Source organism: Cebidichthys violaceus, unplaced genomic scaffold (assembly GCF_023349555.1).
Source record: "Cebidichthys violaceus isolate CVI_PGR_0920_01 unplaced genomic scaffold, fCebVio1.0.p SCAF_88, whole genome shotgun sequence".
NCBI lineage: Eukaryota > Metazoa > Chordata > Actinopteri > Perciformes > Stichaeidae > Cebidichthys > Cebidichthys violaceus.
Genome location: NW_027176973.1, coordinates 507,501 through 525,149, shown reverse-complemented (window position 1 = coordinate 525,149; position 17,649 = coordinate 507,501). Strand labels below are relative to the sequence as shown.

Genomic DNA, 17,649 nt, shown 5'->3' with positions numbered 1-17,649 from the left:
TAAGTCATATTATAATAAGTCATATTATAGTAAGTCATATAGTAAGTCATATTATAGTAAGTCATAGTATAGTAAGTCATAGTATATAGTAAGTCATATTATAGTAAGTCATATAGTAAGTCATATTATAGTAAGTCATAGTATAGTAAGTCATATTATAATAAGTCATATTATAGTAAGTCATATAGTAAGTCATATTATAGTAAGTCATAGTATAGTAAGTCATATTATAGTAAGTCATATTATAGTAAGTCATAGTATAGTAAGTCATATATTAAGTCATATTATAGTAAGTCATATTAAAGTAAGTCATATTATAGTAAGTCATAGTATGGTAAGTCATATTATAGTAAGTCATATTATAGTAAGTCATATTATAGTAAGTCATAGTATAGTAAGTCATAGAGTATAGTAAGTCATATTATAGTAAGTCATAGAGTATAGTAAGTCATAGTATAGTAAGTCATATTATAGTAAGTCATAGTATAGTAAGTCATAGAGTATAGTAAGTCATATTATATTAAGTCATAGTATATAGTAAGTCATATTATAGTAAGTCATATTATAGTAAGTCATTATAGTAAGTCATAGTATAGTAAGTCATAGTATAGTAAGTCATTATAGTAAGTCATAGTATAGTAAGTCATAGTATATAGTAAGTCATATTATAGTAAGTCATATTATAGTAAGTCATAGTATAGTAAGTCATAGTATAGTAAGTCATAGTATAGTAAGTCATATTATAGTAAGTCATATTATAGTAAGTCATATTATAGTGAGTCATAGTATAGTGAGTCATATTATAGTGAGTCATATTATAGTAAGTCATAGTATAGTAAGTCATAGTATAGTAAGTCATATTATAGTAAGTCATATTATAGTAAGTCATATTATAGTGAGTCATAGTATAGTGAGTCATATTATAGTAAGTCATATTATAGTAAGTCATAGTATCGTAAGTCATAGTATAGTAAGTCATATTATAGTAAGTCATAGTGTAGTAAGTCATAGTATAGTAAGTCATAGTATAGTGTGTCATAGTATAGTAAGTCATATTACTATTATAGTAAGTCATATTATAGTAAGTCATATTATAGTAAGTCATAGTGTAGTAAGTCATAGTATAGTAAGTCATATTATAGTAAGTCATATTATAGTAAGTCATATTATAGTAAGTCATAGTGTAGTAAGTCATAGTATAGTAAGTCATAGTATAGTAAGTCATATTATAGTGAGTCATATCATAGTAAGTCATATTATAGTAAGTCATATTATAGTAAGTCATAGTGTAGTAAGTCATAGTATAGTAAGTCATGGTGTAGTAAGTCATAGTATAGTAAGTCATATTATACTAAGTCATAGTATAGTAAGTCATATTATAGTAAGTCATAGTATAGTAAGTCATAGTATAGTAAGTCATAGCATAGTAAGTCATATTACTATTATAGTAAGTCATAGTATAGTAAGTCATATTATAGTAAGTCATAGTATAGTAAGTCATCTTACTATTATAGTAAGTCATAGTATAGTAAGTCATAGTATAGTAAGTCATAGAGTATAGTAAGTCATATTATAGTAAGTCATAGTATATAGTAAGTCATATTATAGTAAGTCATATTATAGTAAGTCATAGTATAGTAAGTCATTATAGTAAGTCATAGTATAGTAAGTCATAGTATAGTAAGTCATTATAGTAAGTCATAGTATAGTAAGTCATAGTATATAGTAAGTCATATTATAGTAAGTCATATTATAGTAAGTCATAGTATAGTAAGTCATAGTATATAGTAAGTCATATTATAGTAAGTCATATTATAGTAAGTCATATTATAGTAAGTCATAGTATAGTAAGTCATAGTATAGTAAGTCATTATAGTAAGTCATAGTATAGTAAGTCATAGTATATAGTAAGTCATATTATAGTAAGTCATATTATAGTAAGTCATATTATAGTAAGTCATAGTATAGTAAGTCATAGTATATAGTAAGTCATATTATAGTAAGTCATATAGTAAGTCATATTATAGTAAGTCATAGTATAGTAAGTCATAGTATATAGTAAGTCATATTATAGTAAGTCATATTATAGTAAGTCATAGTATAGTAAGTCATATTATAGTAAGTCATAGTATAGTAAGTCATATTATAGTAAGTCATATTATGGTAAGTCATATTATAGTAAGTCATATTATAGTAAGTCATAGTATAGTAAGTCATATTATAGTAAGTCATATTATAGTAAGTCATAGTATAGTAAGTCATATTATAGTAAGTCATAGTATAGTAAGTCATATTATAGTAAGTCATAGAATAGTAAGTCATAGAGTATAGTAAGTCATATTATAGTAAGTCATAGTATATAGTAAGTCATATTATAGTAAGTCATATTATAGTAAGTCATAGTATAGTAAGTCATTATAGTAAGTCATAGTATAGTAAGTCATAGTATAGTAAGTCATTATAGTAAGTCATAGTATAGTAAGTCATAGTATATAGTAAGTCATATTATAGTAAGTCATATTATAGTAAGTCATAGTATAGTAAGTCATAGTATATAGTAAGTCATATTATAGTAAGTCATATTATAGTAAGTCATATTATAGTAAGTCATAGTATAGTAAGTCATAGTATAGTAAGTCATATTATAGTAAGTCATAGTGTAGTAAGTCATAGTATATAGTAAGTCATATTATAGTAAGTCATATAGTAAGTCATATTATAGTAAGTCATAGTATAGTAAGTCATATTATAATAAGTCATATTATAGTAAGTCATAGTATAGTAAGTCATATTATAGTAAGTCATAGTATAGTAAGTCATATTATAGTAAGTCATATTATGGTAAGTCATATTATAGTAAGTCATATTATAGTAAGTCATAGTATAGTAAGTCATAGAGTATAGTAAGTCATATTATAGTAAGTCATAGAGTATAGTAAGTCATAGTATAGTAAGTCATATTATAGTAAGTCATAGTGTAGTAAGTCATAGTATATAGTAAGTCATATTATAGTAAGTCATATTATAGTAAGTCATATTATATTAAGTCATAGTATATAGTAAGTCATATTATAGTAAGTCATATTATAGTAAGTCATAGTGTAGTAAGTCATAGTATAGTAAGTCATAGTATAGTGTGTCATAGTATAGTAAGTCATATTACTATTATAGTAAGTCATATTATAGTAAGTCATATTATAGTAAGTCATAGTATAGTGAGTCATATCATAGTAAGTCATATTATAGTAAGTCATATTATAGTAAGTCATAGTGTAGTAAGTCATAGTATAGTAAGTCATAGTGTAGTAAGTCATAGTATAGTAAGTCATAGTATAGTAAGTCATATTATACTAAGTCATAGTATAGTAAGTCATATTACAGTAAGTCATAGTATAGTAAGTCATATTATAGTAAGTCATAGTATAATGAGTCATATTATAGTAAGTCATATTATAGTAAGTCATAGTATCGTAAGTCATAGTATAGTAAGTCATATTATAGTAAATCATAGTGTAGTAAGTCATAGTATAGTAAGTCATAGTATAGTGTGTCATAGTATAGTAAGTCATATTACTATTATAGTAAGTCATATTATAGTAAGTCATAGTATAGTAAGTCATAGTATAGTAAGTCATATTATAGTGAGTCATATCATAGTAAGTCATATTATAGTAAGTCATATTATAGTAAGTCATAGTGTAGTAAGTCATAGTATAGTAAGTCATAGTGTAGTAAGTCATAGTATAGTAAGTCATAGTATAGTAAGTCATATTATACTAAGTCATAGTATAGTAAGTCATATTACAGTAAGTCATAGTATAGTAAGTCATAGTATAGTAAGTCATAGCATAGTAAGTCATATTACTATTATAATAAGTCATAGTATAGTAAGTCATATTATAGTAAGTCATATTATAGTAAGTCATAGTATAGTAAGTCATATTATAGTAAGTCATATTATAGTAAGTCATAGTATAGTAAGTCATATTATAGTAAGTCATAGTATAGTAAGTCATAGTATAGTAAGTCATATTATAGTAAGTCATATTATAGTAAGTCATAGTATATAGTAAGTCATATTATAGTAAGTCATAGTATAGTAAGTCATATTATAGTAAGTCATATTATAGTAAGTCATATTATAGTAAGTCATAGTGTAGTAAGTCATAGTATAGTAAGTCATAGTATAGTAAGTCATATTATAGTAAGTCATAGTATAGTAAGTCATAGAGTATAGTAAGTCATATTATAGTAAGTCATAGTATATAGTAAGTCATATTATAGTAAGTCATATTATAGTAAGTCATAGTATAGTAAGTCATTATAGTAAGTCATAGTATAGTAAGTCATAGTATAGTAAGTCATTATAGTAAGTCATAGTATAGTAAGTCATAGTATATAGTAAGTCATATTATAGTAAGTCATATTATAGTAAGTCATAGTATAGTAAGTCATAGTATATAGTAAGTCATATTATAGTAAGTCATATTATAGTAAGTCATATTATAGTAAGTCATAGTATAGTAAGTCATTATAGTAAGTCATAGTATAGTAAGTCATAGTATATAGTAAGTCATATTATAGTAAGTCATATTATAATAAGTCATATTATAGTAAGTCATAGTATAGTAAGTCATATTATAGTAAGTCATAGTATAGTAAGTCATATTATAGTAAGTCATATTATGGTAAGTCATATTATAGTAAGTCATATTATAGTAAGTCATAGTATAGTAAGTCATATAGTAAGTCATATTATAGTAAGTCATATTAAAGTAAGTCATATTATAGTAAGTCATAGTATGGTAAGTCATATTATAGTAAGTCATATTATAGTAAGTCATAGTATAGTAAGTCATAGAGTATAGTAAGTCATATTATAGTAAGTCATAGAGTATAGTAAGTCACAGTATAGTAAGTCATATTATAGTAAGTCATAGTATAGTAAGTCATAGTATAGTGAGTCATAGTATAGTGAGTCATATTATAGTAAGTCATATTATAGTAAGTCATAGTATAGTAAGTCATAGTATAGTAAGTCATATTATAGTAAGTCATATTATAGTGAGTCATAGTATAGTGAGTCATATTATAGTAAGTCATATTATAGTAAGTCATAGTATCGTAAGTCATAGTATAGTAAGTCATATTATAGTAAATCATAGTGTAGTAAGTCATAGTATAGTAAGTCATAGTATAGTGTGTCATAGTATAGTAAGTCATATTACTATTATAGTAAGTCATATTATAGTAAGTCATAGTATAGTAAGTCATATTATAGTAAGTCATATTATAGTAAGTCATAGTGTAGTAAGTCATAGTATAGTAAGTCATAGTATAGTGTGTCATAGTATAGTAAGTCATATTACTATTATAGTAAGTCATAGTATAGTAAGTCATATTATAGTAAGTCATAGTATAGTAAGTCATATTATAGTAAGTCATAGTATAGTAAGTCATAGTATAGTAAGTCATATTATAGTAAGTCATAGTATAGTAAGTCATAGTATAGTAAGTCATAGTATAGTAAGTCATATTATAGTAAGTCATGGTATAGTAAGTCATAGTATAGTAAGTCATAAAAAGTCGTAGTTTAGTGTGTCACTGTTAGTTGGAGAATCAAAATGTTGTGTTGTGATTTCTTAAAGTACACGTTAAATACACGTCTCATGTATTGAAGTTGTTGAAGGTATTGTTATTAAAGCTACAGCTTGTTTTTTCATTCTTTCATATTTAGAGATGGAGTAACTTGTTCAGAGATTCACAAACGTCTTCACTTTCAAAACATCAGATTTTATTTTTGACAATAACAGGAAGTAGATAAAACTAGTAACGCGCACCAAAAATCACAAAGCTGTTTGGTCTTTTTTAATTGTTTCACATCAAATACTGAAAAAATGAAAACAGCAGAGCTGCAGGATTAAAACCACAGAAGTGAGTTAAAGTCAGTTTGACATGCTGAAGAAATACAATCACTAAATATTTAATATTTCATCATCAAACAAATAGCGACTTAAAAAGAGCTGCAAGACCATCTTTTACAAAAATATTCACTTTCTTTCTTTTCTCGCTTTAAACTGAAACTACATACAAGACAAACTGCAGCAGCCGGATCGGACCAGGAACTCAACCTGGACGTGAACCAGAACCTGACCTGAACAAGGAGAAAGACCAGGAGCAGAATCTGGATCTGGATCTGGACCTGGGAGAGGATTTATCTAAATGTTGAAGTGCTCTGTTTACAGTCTGATCAATATTTATTTATCTGTTCAGGTCGCAGCCAATCAGAGATGTACTTCCTGTTGATATGACAAAAGAGCATATGAATGTATGAACCAATGGGATGTCAGTTAGTCAGACAGGCATTCTGATTGGACGGGAGGGGCAGGGGGCGGGACGTTAGTGTCAGGTGTCGCTAAAAAACACAAACTCGCTCTGATTGGTCACTTTGAGATTTCAGAGTCCTGTTAAAACAAAGTAAAACAATTGAAACTGCTCTACAGGAAGTGAGCAGATCAACACCAGCCAATCAGAAGGGGAGGAGGAGGAGGAGCAGAGCATGATGGGAATGCGGCGTCTACAGGTTGCGCCTGATGAACCAGATCTCGTTCCTGCGTCTCGGGACGCTCGGGTTCTCGTAGGCGGCGACCATGTAACCGTCTCTGTGGAGGTCGTCGCCGACGCCCAGAATCTCCCACAGAAGGTTGATCTGACGGGTCAGCGTCTCTTCTGTGGTCGACCCGAAGAACGTCCTGTCAGCCAATCAGAGAGCAGAGCATCGTCAACAATTACAGTTAGTCTGATATGATTTCAACGCACCACAAAATGGTCTGAAGTGTGACTTTAATCCTTTATTCAGAGACTTTAACGCTGCATTCAGGGACAGTCTGTGTGAATTTAATCCTTTGTCAGGATTCTACTGGTTTAACACCATGATGAAGATGATGATGATGATGATGATGTTCTGACCTGGCAATGACTCTGATTGGCTCTCTGTACACAATGGTGATGTCGGAGTCGGAGGGTCGGGGGGGATCGGTCTGAAACTCTGCGGGCAGGAAGTAAGAAGTCTGGACGTCTTTCTTCAACGTGTTTCCGTCCTCCATCATGTGGATGTTAGTGACCACCGGCACCGTCATCCCCAGATATCTACCTACAGACGATCAACACGCACCGTCATCCCCAGATATCTACCTACAGACGATCAACACGCACCGTCGTCCCCAGATATCTACCTACAGACGATCAACACGCACCGTCGTCCCCAGATATCTACCTACAGACGATCAACACGCACCGTCTGTAGGTATATGTAGGTATATATATATATATATATATATATATATATATATATATATATATAGTATATGTGTGCTAGTGTGAAGTGGGCGGAGTCTGACCTTTAGAGTTCTCTTTACAGATGAAGCGCATCAGTTTCATGAAGCCCAGAGAGACGCTCTGTTCATATAGATCTTCTGCTTCAGTCACACAGGCCCAGTTACCTGCTGGGTACAGACGCTCCTCATAGAGAACCTCCTCCATCTGTAGGGGGAGAGAGGGGGAGGAGTCAGAACATATATATATATATACATATATATATATATATATATATACGTATATATATATATACGTATATATATATATATATACGTATACATATATATATATATATATATATATATATATATATATATATATATACGTATATATATATATATATATATATATATATATATATATATATATATATACGTATATATATATATATATATATATATATATATATATATATACGTATATATGTATACGCTGAAAGTTTGGATGTTGCCAATAAACCTAATTTGCAATGTGGGTTGAATAATTTTGAGTGCAACTGTACATCTTTACCTTCTCATGACAGGTTATTGGAGTGAAGGGCAGCGGCTCCCTCTGCTGGTTGTTGTGGGTCATTTCCTGTATCGGTCCAGTCATGTCTGTAACAAACAAACAGGAAGTTCAGTGGCTCCGCCCCCTCACCTGGAGGTACTGACTCCACCCCCTCACATGGAGGTACTGACACATGCTGGGTACAGGCCCCGCCCCCTCACCTGGAGGTACGAACATTGCATTACATTACATTACATTACAGTCATTTAGCAGACGCTTTTATCCAAAGCGATTTACAATAAGTGCATCAACATTGGTAATCAAAAGAGCTGCGTAGGTGAGTCCACTATTTCCCATCATGCACCACACACTTTGTGCTTTGTCTCCTGACTAAGCTGACTTGTCTCCCCTCAGGGTCAGACAAACAGACAGACAGACAGGTTTGTGTGTATATGAGCAGGTCTTACTGAGAACTACTAGTCACCAGAAGTCATAAGTACATTTCCTTTTCCAAACAAGCATCTAAGAGCCTGAAGCAGAGCATAACTCAGAGCCAAAGTACAGAAACAAGAAAAACAGTTAGTGCTATAAGTAATACGAATACAATAAGTGCAACAAGCTAGTATGAAAACAGTAAGTGAAACGAGCGACTCCGCTGTCCTGACGTCAGTGGGAAGTTCATTCCACCACTGAGGAACCAGGACAGAAAACAGACGTGACCGGGTCCATCGGCCGCCAGGACCTCTGAGCGACGGGGCAGCAGAGAGAAGTGGTCGGGCGGGGGTTTAGGGCTTGACCGTGGTCTGGAGAACAGGCCATGGTGGGCCCCGCCCCCTCACCTGGAGGTACTGATACATGGTGAGTACAGGCCCCGCCCCCTCACCTGGAGGTACTGACACATAGTGGGTAGAAGCTCCACCCCCTCACCTGGAGGTACTGACACATGCTGGGTACAGACTCCGCCCTCTCACCTGGTGGTACTGACACATGGTGGGTACTGGCTACTGCCTGCCAGTGTGTCAGCAGTCGGTCTCTGTCCTCTTCATCCATTGGTTCTGGGTTGTCAGCGATGTCATCATCCAGCTGATCGTCGTCCAATCCGTCCAGGTCTTCCAGAGAGATCAGAGCCATCGCTGGTGGGGGACCTGAAGATACGATGGACTCACAGAGAAGACTATTTATTGATCACAGAGAAAAGGACAAACACACACCTGTTAACAGGGAAATAACTTTCTCTGCTGATATATGAAGTTCTTCATCTTCAGAGGTTCTTTAGTATTGATCAGTAGAGGTCACAATGTATATATACATATATATATATACATATATATATTATATATATATTATATTTATTATTATATTATTTATTTATTATATTATATATATATATATATATAATATAATTATACTGTGTATTTATATATATATATATATATATATATATATATATATATATATATATATTAGCACCAGGTGTCATCAGCGCCCCCTAGAGGAGGTGGACTTCTTTAGTCCACTCAGAATACCGAGCCAGTCTCGAGGGTGTTGACTCGCTTTATTTAAATATATTAAATATATGATGTCATATATTTCAGTCGTCTCGTCCCTGGTGTGTTTATAAAGGGGCCTTAAACCGGTTCAGTTCCGGGACAGAAACTAGGTCAACCAGGTTAGCATGGTTAGCTCGTGTTAAAACCCGGGTCAGAAGGTGTTATCTCACCTGGATGGTGGTCCGCTGATTCTCCGACAATCACAACAACACAACCGGAGCGTCTTCTTCTTCTTCTTCTTCTTCTGTTTCCGGTACACTCCACGTTTAGGACACTTCAAAATAAAAGTTTGCATATCCTGTTGCATTTCAAAAATTCTGATTTATGAAGATTTTAGTTTTTTTTATTGTTACGACCCAGAAGTATGTAGTGTTACTGTATTATTTATTACAAGTATTATTTTAAATTATCTTTATTATTCTAATCTTAAATCTAAACCAGAATGATTAAAACAAGTGATGGAGAAAATAATTTAAATTATTTCCCCTGGTATGAAAATACTTATTATACTATATATACAATATATATATATAATATATACAGTTTATATTATATTATATATAATATATACAGTATATATTATATATACTATATATACATATATATTGTATTTATATATATATTACTGTATATACAATATAATATGTATATAATATATATATAATTTATAAAATTACATTTAAGTTATAAATTATTATTTCATGAATCAGAAGAATTAGAGCTTATTTCTTTACATTTCTGTGAAAACTAAATTAAAGATAAAGAGGTAAACACACGTTACTGTGAAATATTATTTTAACATTATATAAAAAACAATGTTAACATAAAGCTGATTCAATACAAACAGATTCAAACACTATTGGAATTTAATATTTTATTGTTTTTAAAAGTGTGAATAAAATTAATGTTTCTGATTGTCTTTGTCTCTACCTTCAGGTTTATGAATGAATTACATCACAGTGACACCGTGGTAACCATAGCAACCACTGAGAGACAGCAGTCCACAGTTACAGTTTATTAAACATGTAAAGACCTCGTGAATAAAACATGACAGTGTAAAAAAAGATTTATTTTACAGTATTTACACAGCATAAAAAAAAGATTTACAAAATGTAAAATGTAAAAGCAGACAAGTGACATGAAGACTGTTGTTCACCGTTACACCTCAGACGTGAACATTCATAACTATAAGTGATGACTGGGCTCAGTAACACGTGATTCAACTCATCATTCAACAACTGTGACAGACCTGTAACAAGTATTCATATTCAGACTGTATGAATATTCAGAACAAAATGTCATAATTGCTACAAACCTTTAGTTACTATTTACTATATCAGACCTGGTCTCTTATCCTCAGGTCTAGTTCAGACCTGGTCTCTTATCCTCAGGTCTAGTTCAGACCTGGTCTCTTATCCTCAGGTCTAGTTCAGACCTGGTCTCTTATCCTCAGGTCTAGTTCAGATCTGGGTCTTTAGAAATACGATGGTAAGGTAGCAGAACCGCTTTAATTCAGGAACCCAGTACTGGTTTAGAACTTCATAGGAACTAGTTTGGTACCGGGTTGGTCCTGGTTTTAACTATTTCAATTTGTTTAGTCCTTGTTTAGGCTGATTTGGTCCTGGTTTCAACTGTTTTAATTGGTTTAGTCCGGATTTAAACTGTTGCCTGGTCTTAGTAGCTGTTTTCGTGTCCGGCAAGTATGTACAGGTTACTGTGTTCAGTCGGGTTATCTGTCGCCCTGCTCTCCAGAACCACCACCCTGCAGAGAGACAGACAGGTGAGCTGACAGACCGGTAAACAGAAAGCTAAACAGACCATGTGAACCGTCAGGTGTCTCACCTGTCAGAGCCCAGCAGGTGGAACATCCTGCTGATGTCACTGATCTCTTGGGTAATCTGCAAAATAAATATTAAAAACAGAAGTTATGACACACAGCTGAGAGGTGGGTGGATTCCTGCTCTCTGATTGGATGATTATTACCTCGTTAGCTCTGAAGTTACGTCCCTGCATGCCGTGGCGCCAGAAGGCCAAAACACTGTCCTGTAAACACACTGAAGAAGAGGAGGAGAAGAGAGTGAAAACAAAAACACACCTGGAAAAGGGTTCAGGTGGTTTTAAAGGTGGTCTAAGGTGTTTTGTGAGGACCTTTCATGTATGAGGGCTCTCAACCTTTTGTAACTTAAGGCCCACTTCTGAAAAATGCAGAGGACTACCTTCCCAAATAAACTAGATAAAAACATGAAATGACTAAAAAGGAGAAAAAATAAAGTGAATTCAAGTCTAATGTAATCAGGGTCATATTTCCTCACCACATGTTTAGGAGCTTTTACTGGGTCAGGGTTGTCTCCCACGTCACATTTAATATGTTATGTGGAAAAATTCAATGAACATATTTGTCAAAAGAACAACAATAACCTTTCCATTTTGTCGTCACTGCATTAGCTAGCTAACAGGTTATAAAACACGTTTGTCTCTACCTGATGCCGTGTCGTAGTTGACATGGTGAAATTAATAATTAATAAAATGTAACCCGTCATTGAAATCATGCATTTTAATTTGATGTTTTTAATTCATGTGAATTCCTCAGAACATTTAGATAATAAATGAATAACTTCCATGGCCCATTGAATGGCATTCTGTGGCCCACCAGGGGTCCGTGGCTCACTGGTTGAAAAGAAGCGGATATAAAGGGTTTACCGATCGACTCTATCTGGAAGTTGAAGGTGAGCTCAGCTGACAGCTTCTTGCTGGACTTCTGCTTCCCCTCAAGGTTTACCATCTTTATACAACCTGCAGGAAGTAGAAAGTACAAACACAGCTCTGACACAGTTTTAAATCCTTCACAACAAAACATGTATCATTAAATTCACTAAGTGATCTTTAATTGAGTAAATCAATAGCATCTAGTTTCATGAACTTACGGTCCAGACAGACCAGGACGGTGTCTCTTTCCAGCTGAGTGATGTGGATCACACAACTCTGAGGGTTTTCTGTGAGGAGACCAAAACTTTAGACTATTGATACAGTAGCAAACTCTGTGAAGAGTTGTGACGAGTTGTACCTGAGTCATGAGGTATACCTGTGTCAGGCTTAGTTGTATATGAGTCAGGAGGAGTTGTACCTGAGTCAAGAGGAGTTGTATCTGAGACAGGAGGAGTTGTACCTGAGTCAGGGGGAGTTGTACCTGAGTCAAGAGGAATTGTACCTGAGTCAGGAGGAGTTGTATCTGAGACAGGAGGAGTTGTATCTGAGACAGGAGGAGTTATACCTGAGTCAGGGGGAGTTGTACCTGAGTCAAGAGGAGTTGTACCTGAGTCAGGAGGAGTTGTACCTGAGTCAAGAGGAGTTGTATCTGAGTCAGGAGGAGTTGTACCTGAGTCAGGAGGAGTTGTACCTGAGTCAGGGGGAGTTGTACCTGAGTCAGGAGGAGTTGTACCTGAGTCAAGAGGAGTTGTACCTGAGTCAAGAGGAGTTGTACCTGAGTCAAGAGGAGTTGTACCTGAGTCAGAAGGAGTTGTACCTAATTTGGGAGGAGTTGTACCTGAGTCAAGAGGAGTTGTACCTGAGTCAGGAGGAGTTGTACCTGAGTCAGGAGGAGTTGTACCTGACTCAAGAGGAGTTGTACCTGAGTCAAGAGGAGTTGTACCTGACTCAAGAGGAGTTGTACCTGAGTCAAGAGGAGTTGTACCTGAGTCAGGAGGAGTTGTACCTGAGTCAGAAGGAATTGTACCTAATTTGGGAGGAGTTGTACCTGAGTCGGGAGATGTACCTGAGTCAAGAGGAGTTGTACCTGTGTCAGGTGGGGCGGGACAGGAGGAGTTTGGATCGAGGGTCTGGAAGCTGACGGGCTGGTTGGGTTTAGTTCCTTTGCTCAGACCAACACAGATCAGAGGGTACGGCTGCTCGGGTACAACCAGCAACTCCAAAACCTCCAGAGGACACGGAGGCTGGAAGTCCACGCTCTGGTGAGGACAGACACAAGTAAAGAGTTATTATTAGGTACGATTCTCACAGTCTTTACCATCATACTGACTATATTGTAGAGCTGCCCAGGAGTGTCCAGGAGGATCCTGACCAGATGCTGAACCTCCTCAATTGACTCCTTTCAAACTTGAAAGAAAAGTGGTTCACCTCTGAGTTCCTCCTGGACATCTGAGACCTTCACCCTGTGGCTAAGATGTTCTTGATTAAGGTGTTCTTAGTGCGGATGACTGATTCAGACATGTCCTACCTTAACCAGCATGAACTTCTGCATAGGCTCCACCCACTCCAGCAGGACCACACCTGATTGGAATGCTCCGCCAAGGTACTTATGACCAGTGTAGGGATTTCTCACTGAACGGAGAGAGGGGGGGGGGCGCTTTATGATCTATCACTGAACTTTAATACCTTCAGCTTTTGTAGCGCTTTCTTGTTTCCAGATTAATTATGTATATCTTACTGTATTCATACTAGTTTGTTTCACTTATTGTATTCGTATTACTTTGTTGCACTTATTGTTTTCATTTGTTTTTGCACTGTACTTTTGCTCTGCTTCATGCTCTTAGATGCTAGTTTAAAAAAGGAGATGTACTTATGACTTCTGGTGACTAGTAGTTCTCAGTAAGACCTGCTCATATACACACAAACCTGTCTGTCTGTCTGTCTGTCTGACCCTGAGGGGAGACAGGTCAGCTTAGTCAGGAGACCGAGCACAAAGTGTGTGGTGCATGATGGGAAATAGTGGACTCACCTACGCAGCATTTCAGACAGCCTTTTGTATCGGGAATCTTATTGGAGATGGTAAACCTCCTTGGACACAAAAAACAAAAAGACAATCAGAAGGAAGTTTAAACTGAGGAAGTTGAGCATAGAAGCAAAGAGACAAAACTGTGCTGGTTTCTTCACAACCGCCGCTAAATGGCACTCCGGTAGGGCTTCTGCCATTTTGGGCTGTAAACGGCAACGAGTGTCTGTACGTCTGTGTATTAACGTCGCTGTTCCCAAACAACCGGGCAACAATATCAACATGTTTCGTCCCTGCAAAGTAAATTAATTAATAAAAAACATTTATAGCGTGTTGTGTAGATAACTGACCGGGGCAGGATGCTGTCGGGCAGACGGCGAGTCGAAATGGAAACGGTCATCCTCTGTTTCTGTCGAGTCTGTTCAAACAGACCGGCCAGACTGTGGCAGTAGAGCTGAGAGGCTTTACCTGCAGACAAGACTCAGGGGTCAGTTAACACACAGAGACCATCAAAATAAAAAAAATTAGAAAGAAAATGTAATTTTCTTCTTTTCAGTTCGCTAAAGATGTTTTTCGTTTACATTTCCCCTGAAAATGTAGAATTCACAGTTCAATGTTTCTATTTTTTTTTCATCTCATTTCATGATAAACTGTCACTGTTTTTTCAGTTTGTCTCATGTTGCAGTGATGTGAACACAGCAATAAGAATACGATTTGATTTTTAAACAAACATGCCATTTAAATCAGCATCTGTTGATGTCAGTGATGTACTTGTGTGACTCACCGGAGATGGAGATCAGAGTGTTGTTCATCACATAAACCCAGGTACACCTGCGAGGAAACAACTGCAGACACAAAAACAAACCAGATACTTTATCAAACTGTGTTATAGTCTTTAGATCTAACTCACTACTATCGTTTCTGTTATTAATATTGTATTATATTATATCTTTATAGCAACTATCTTTTTTCTTTTCTTTCAAATGTGTTAATGTGATACATGTGGAGGGATTTAGATTTGTTTCATGTGTTAGTGATTCATATTATTCTGTGATTGAAGCTCATAACCAGGTCATCATTAGTTTGTGAGTTCTTGTTCGTTTTCTTTCATTAAACGTCTCAAAATTAACACCAGAGAAAATGATCATTGCTTGCATGTTGCTAAATTTTAGAAATATGTTCTCGGTGGGCCTCGTTCAGCTGATCCTGGGTCAGATGGACCAGGTAGACCAGGTAGGTGAGGTGCAGGCTGATGGTTCCTGTCTCACCTGTTCCATACAGTTCTCATGCAGCTCGTTCAGGTTCAGAGTGTAAATTCCTTCCTCAGCTCCAAAGATCAGATACTGATCTGAGAACACAAACACAAATAGTACTGTAGTACTGACACACTGAGACAGAAGTACTGTAGTACTGACACACTGAGACAGTACTGTCATTATAAAGTCACAGATGTCAAACTGTACAGATGTCAGAGGTAACCGAGGACGACGTACCTCGGGTCTCCGGGTTGATCCAGGAGGCAGCAGAGTGAATCTTCAAAGGACAGCCGTTAAAAACTTTGGAGAAACAAGCTCCCATCTTACAAACGGAAAGAAATAACAACAAAGTGTGACTCAGCCAGGTGATCCTCAATGATGCATCACATCCTCTCTGTGATTGTGAACTAACTAACTAATACACTAATTAATAGACTCACTGACTGACTGATTAACTGACTCACAAATTAAAAGACTCACTAACACACGAACTCACTGACAAACTAACTAACTAATAAAGACATGAATACACCCACTAACTAACTGACAAACTAACTAACTAACAAACACACACACACACACACACACGCACACACACACACACACACACACACACACACACACACACATGAATACACCCACTTACACTAACTAACTAACTAACTAACTAACAAACACATAAAACACCCTCACACTAACTAACTAACACATGAATACACCAACTAACTAACTAACATGAATACAACCACTCACACTAACTAACACTTTAATACATCAACTAACTAACTAACTAACTAACAAACACACCAACTAACTAACAAACACATGAATACACCAACTGACTAACTAACTAACTAACACATGAAAACACTAACTAACTCACTACCACCACCCTGTATTGAGGACTTACATGGACTTTAGGTGTAGGTGGAAGTCCGTTGCTAACAGGTATCTGATGAAGAGATGGTCAATAACAGAACACAAGTTAATCAATAAAACCAAAGGTGTTCTCAGGTGTAAACTCAGGTGTAGAAGTCTCACATTAAACCACACTGTTCATATTTATTGTTAATACACTCATTTTCTGAGTTAAAAACTCAGAAATGATGGCGCGATGCAACTGAACCTGTCTTTTTAATCCAGGGTCATCTTTAGGGCTATAATAACCTAAGCTAACCTGATCTGAGGTAACCTGACCTGACCTGAGCTAACCTGATCTAACTTGACCTGAGCTAACCTGACTTGAGGTGATCTGAGCTAACATGATCTAACCTGATCTAACCTGAGCTAACCTGACTTGATCTAACCTGACTTGAGGTGATCTGAGCTAACATGATCTAACCTGATCTAACCTGAGCTAACCTGACTTGACCTAACCTGACCTAACCTAACCTGACTTGATCTAACCTGACCTAACCTAACCTGACTTGATCTAACCTGAGCTAACCTAATCTAACCTGAGCTAATCTGACTTGATCTAACCTGATCTAACCTGAGCTAACCTGATTTGATCTAACCTGAAGTAGTCCAACATGTTATAAAGAGAAATGGTAGTTTGTCTCACTGGAGGATCTTTCTTGTTCTTCGTGTTCTGAACAGCAGGGGGTGCTGCAGACCGCTGACCAGAGGAGGACGAGACATGTCCTACAACGAGAGACAGGAGACGGCTGAAGTGAAGTTAACAGGTGTTGCAGGTAAAGAACAGGTTTAGCAGGAGGACTACACTTTATGGTACCCTGGTTTCCATGGTGATCATCATTAGGGGGTGGGTGTCCATCCTGAAAGGGGAGGGGCAGATATGAGACGTTCTGACAGGTAGAAACAATCCTGATAAACACACGAACGGAGAGAGTCCAGGACAGGTGAGAGGACACACCTGAGTGAGAGGATCTTCAGGGTCTTCAGGGTCTTCAGGGTCCTCGTGAGGACAGCCGGGCCGCAACGTGAAGTCTTTTACACTGAAATAGATACAGAGAGAGTGTGCAGGCGTTTGAACAAGTGTGCAGACATATGAACAGGTGTGCAGGCGTTTAAACAAGTTTGGTGTGATGTCATACAGGTGTAGATCAGTCACACCTGTATGTGGGGGGGGGGGGGCTTACCTCTCGTTGAGCTCGTCCTCCACAGACTCCATGAGGCTCCTGATTGGGAGGAAAAAACAAACAGCTCCAGTTTCAGTTCATCTTGGTTTTGTGTGGCCGAAGGAGAGCAGAGAGTAAAGAGGTCAGCACATTCAGACTGTAGAAGA

The 17,649-nt window shown here is 35.7% G+C and overlaps 2 protein-coding genes across 3 annotated transcripts in view; both read right to left on the bottom strand.

The window, feature by feature from the left end:
* Positions 1–5,772: 5,772 nt before the first annotated feature.
* On the bottom strand, positions 5,773–9,670 carry soul4 (heme-binding protein soul4). Of its 2 annotated transcripts, none has more exons than XM_068702675.1 (6): positions 9,587–9,670; positions 8,838–9,040; positions 7,888–7,973; positions 7,401–7,542; positions 6,970–7,153; positions 5,773–6,752 (listed from the first exon to the last, which is right to left on the bottom strand). In XM_068702675.1, exons 2-6 carry the CDS (start codon positions 8,995–8,997, stop codon positions 6,578–6,580), a joined length of 747 nt encoding a protein of 248 aa, XP_068558776.1. In that variant the 5' UTR covers positions 8,998–9,040; positions 9,587–9,670; the 3' UTR covers positions 5,773–6,577. The 2 variants fall into 2 exon arrangements, with proteins under 2 accessions (XP_068558776.1, XP_068558777.1); XM_068702676.1 differs by having other exon boundaries at positions 8,838–9,011.
* Positions 9,671–10,376: 706 nt separating this feature from the next.
* Positions 10,377–17,649, bottom strand: part of map4k3a (mitogen-activated protein kinase kinase kinase kinase 3a) — a 24,903-nt gene continuing 17,630 nt past the window's right edge. Inside the window, exons 17-33 of the mRNA XM_068702674.1 lie at positions 17,504–17,542; positions 17,278–17,359; positions 17,137–17,179; positions 16,966–17,045; positions 16,312–16,353; positions 15,639–15,723; positions 15,414–15,493; positions 14,930–14,990; positions 14,496–14,613; positions 14,152–14,210; positions 13,651–13,754; positions 13,210–13,381; positions 12,341–12,409; positions 12,117–12,209; positions 11,400–11,470; positions 11,259–11,314; positions 10,377–11,178 (exon numbers count right to left, since the gene is read on the bottom strand). Coding sequence (XP_068558775.1) covers positions 11,091–11,178; positions 11,259–11,314; positions 11,400–11,470; positions 12,117–12,209; positions 12,341–12,409; positions 13,210–13,381; positions 13,651–13,754; positions 14,152–14,210; positions 14,496–14,613; positions 14,930–14,990; positions 15,414–15,493; positions 15,639–15,723; positions 16,312–16,353; positions 16,966–17,045; positions 17,137–17,179; positions 17,278–17,359; positions 17,504–17,542 — 1,342 coding nt within the window. The 3' untranslated portion in view covers positions 10,377–11,090. The remainder of the gene's footprint in view (positions 11,179–11,258; positions 11,315–11,399; positions 11,471–12,116; positions 12,210–12,340; positions 12,410–13,209; positions 13,382–13,650; positions 13,755–14,151; positions 14,211–14,495; positions 14,614–14,929; positions 14,991–15,413; positions 15,494–15,638; positions 15,724–16,311; positions 16,354–16,965; positions 17,046–17,136; positions 17,180–17,277; positions 17,360–17,503; positions 17,543–17,649) is intronic.

Coding starts and splice junctions, on each gene's coding strand:
- soul4 (XM_068702675.1), bottom strand. CDS start 8,997: ATGGCTCTGATCTCTCTGGAAGACCTGGACGGATTGGACGACGATCAG. Junction 7,974..8,837: donor CCATGTGTCAGTACCACCAG/GTGAGAGGGCGG, acceptor TGTTTGTTACAG/ACATGACTGGACCGATACAG. Junction 7,154..7,400: donor CTGTAAAGAGAACTCTAAAG/GTCAGACTCCGC, acceptor GATCGTCTGTAG/GTAGATATCTGGGGATGACG.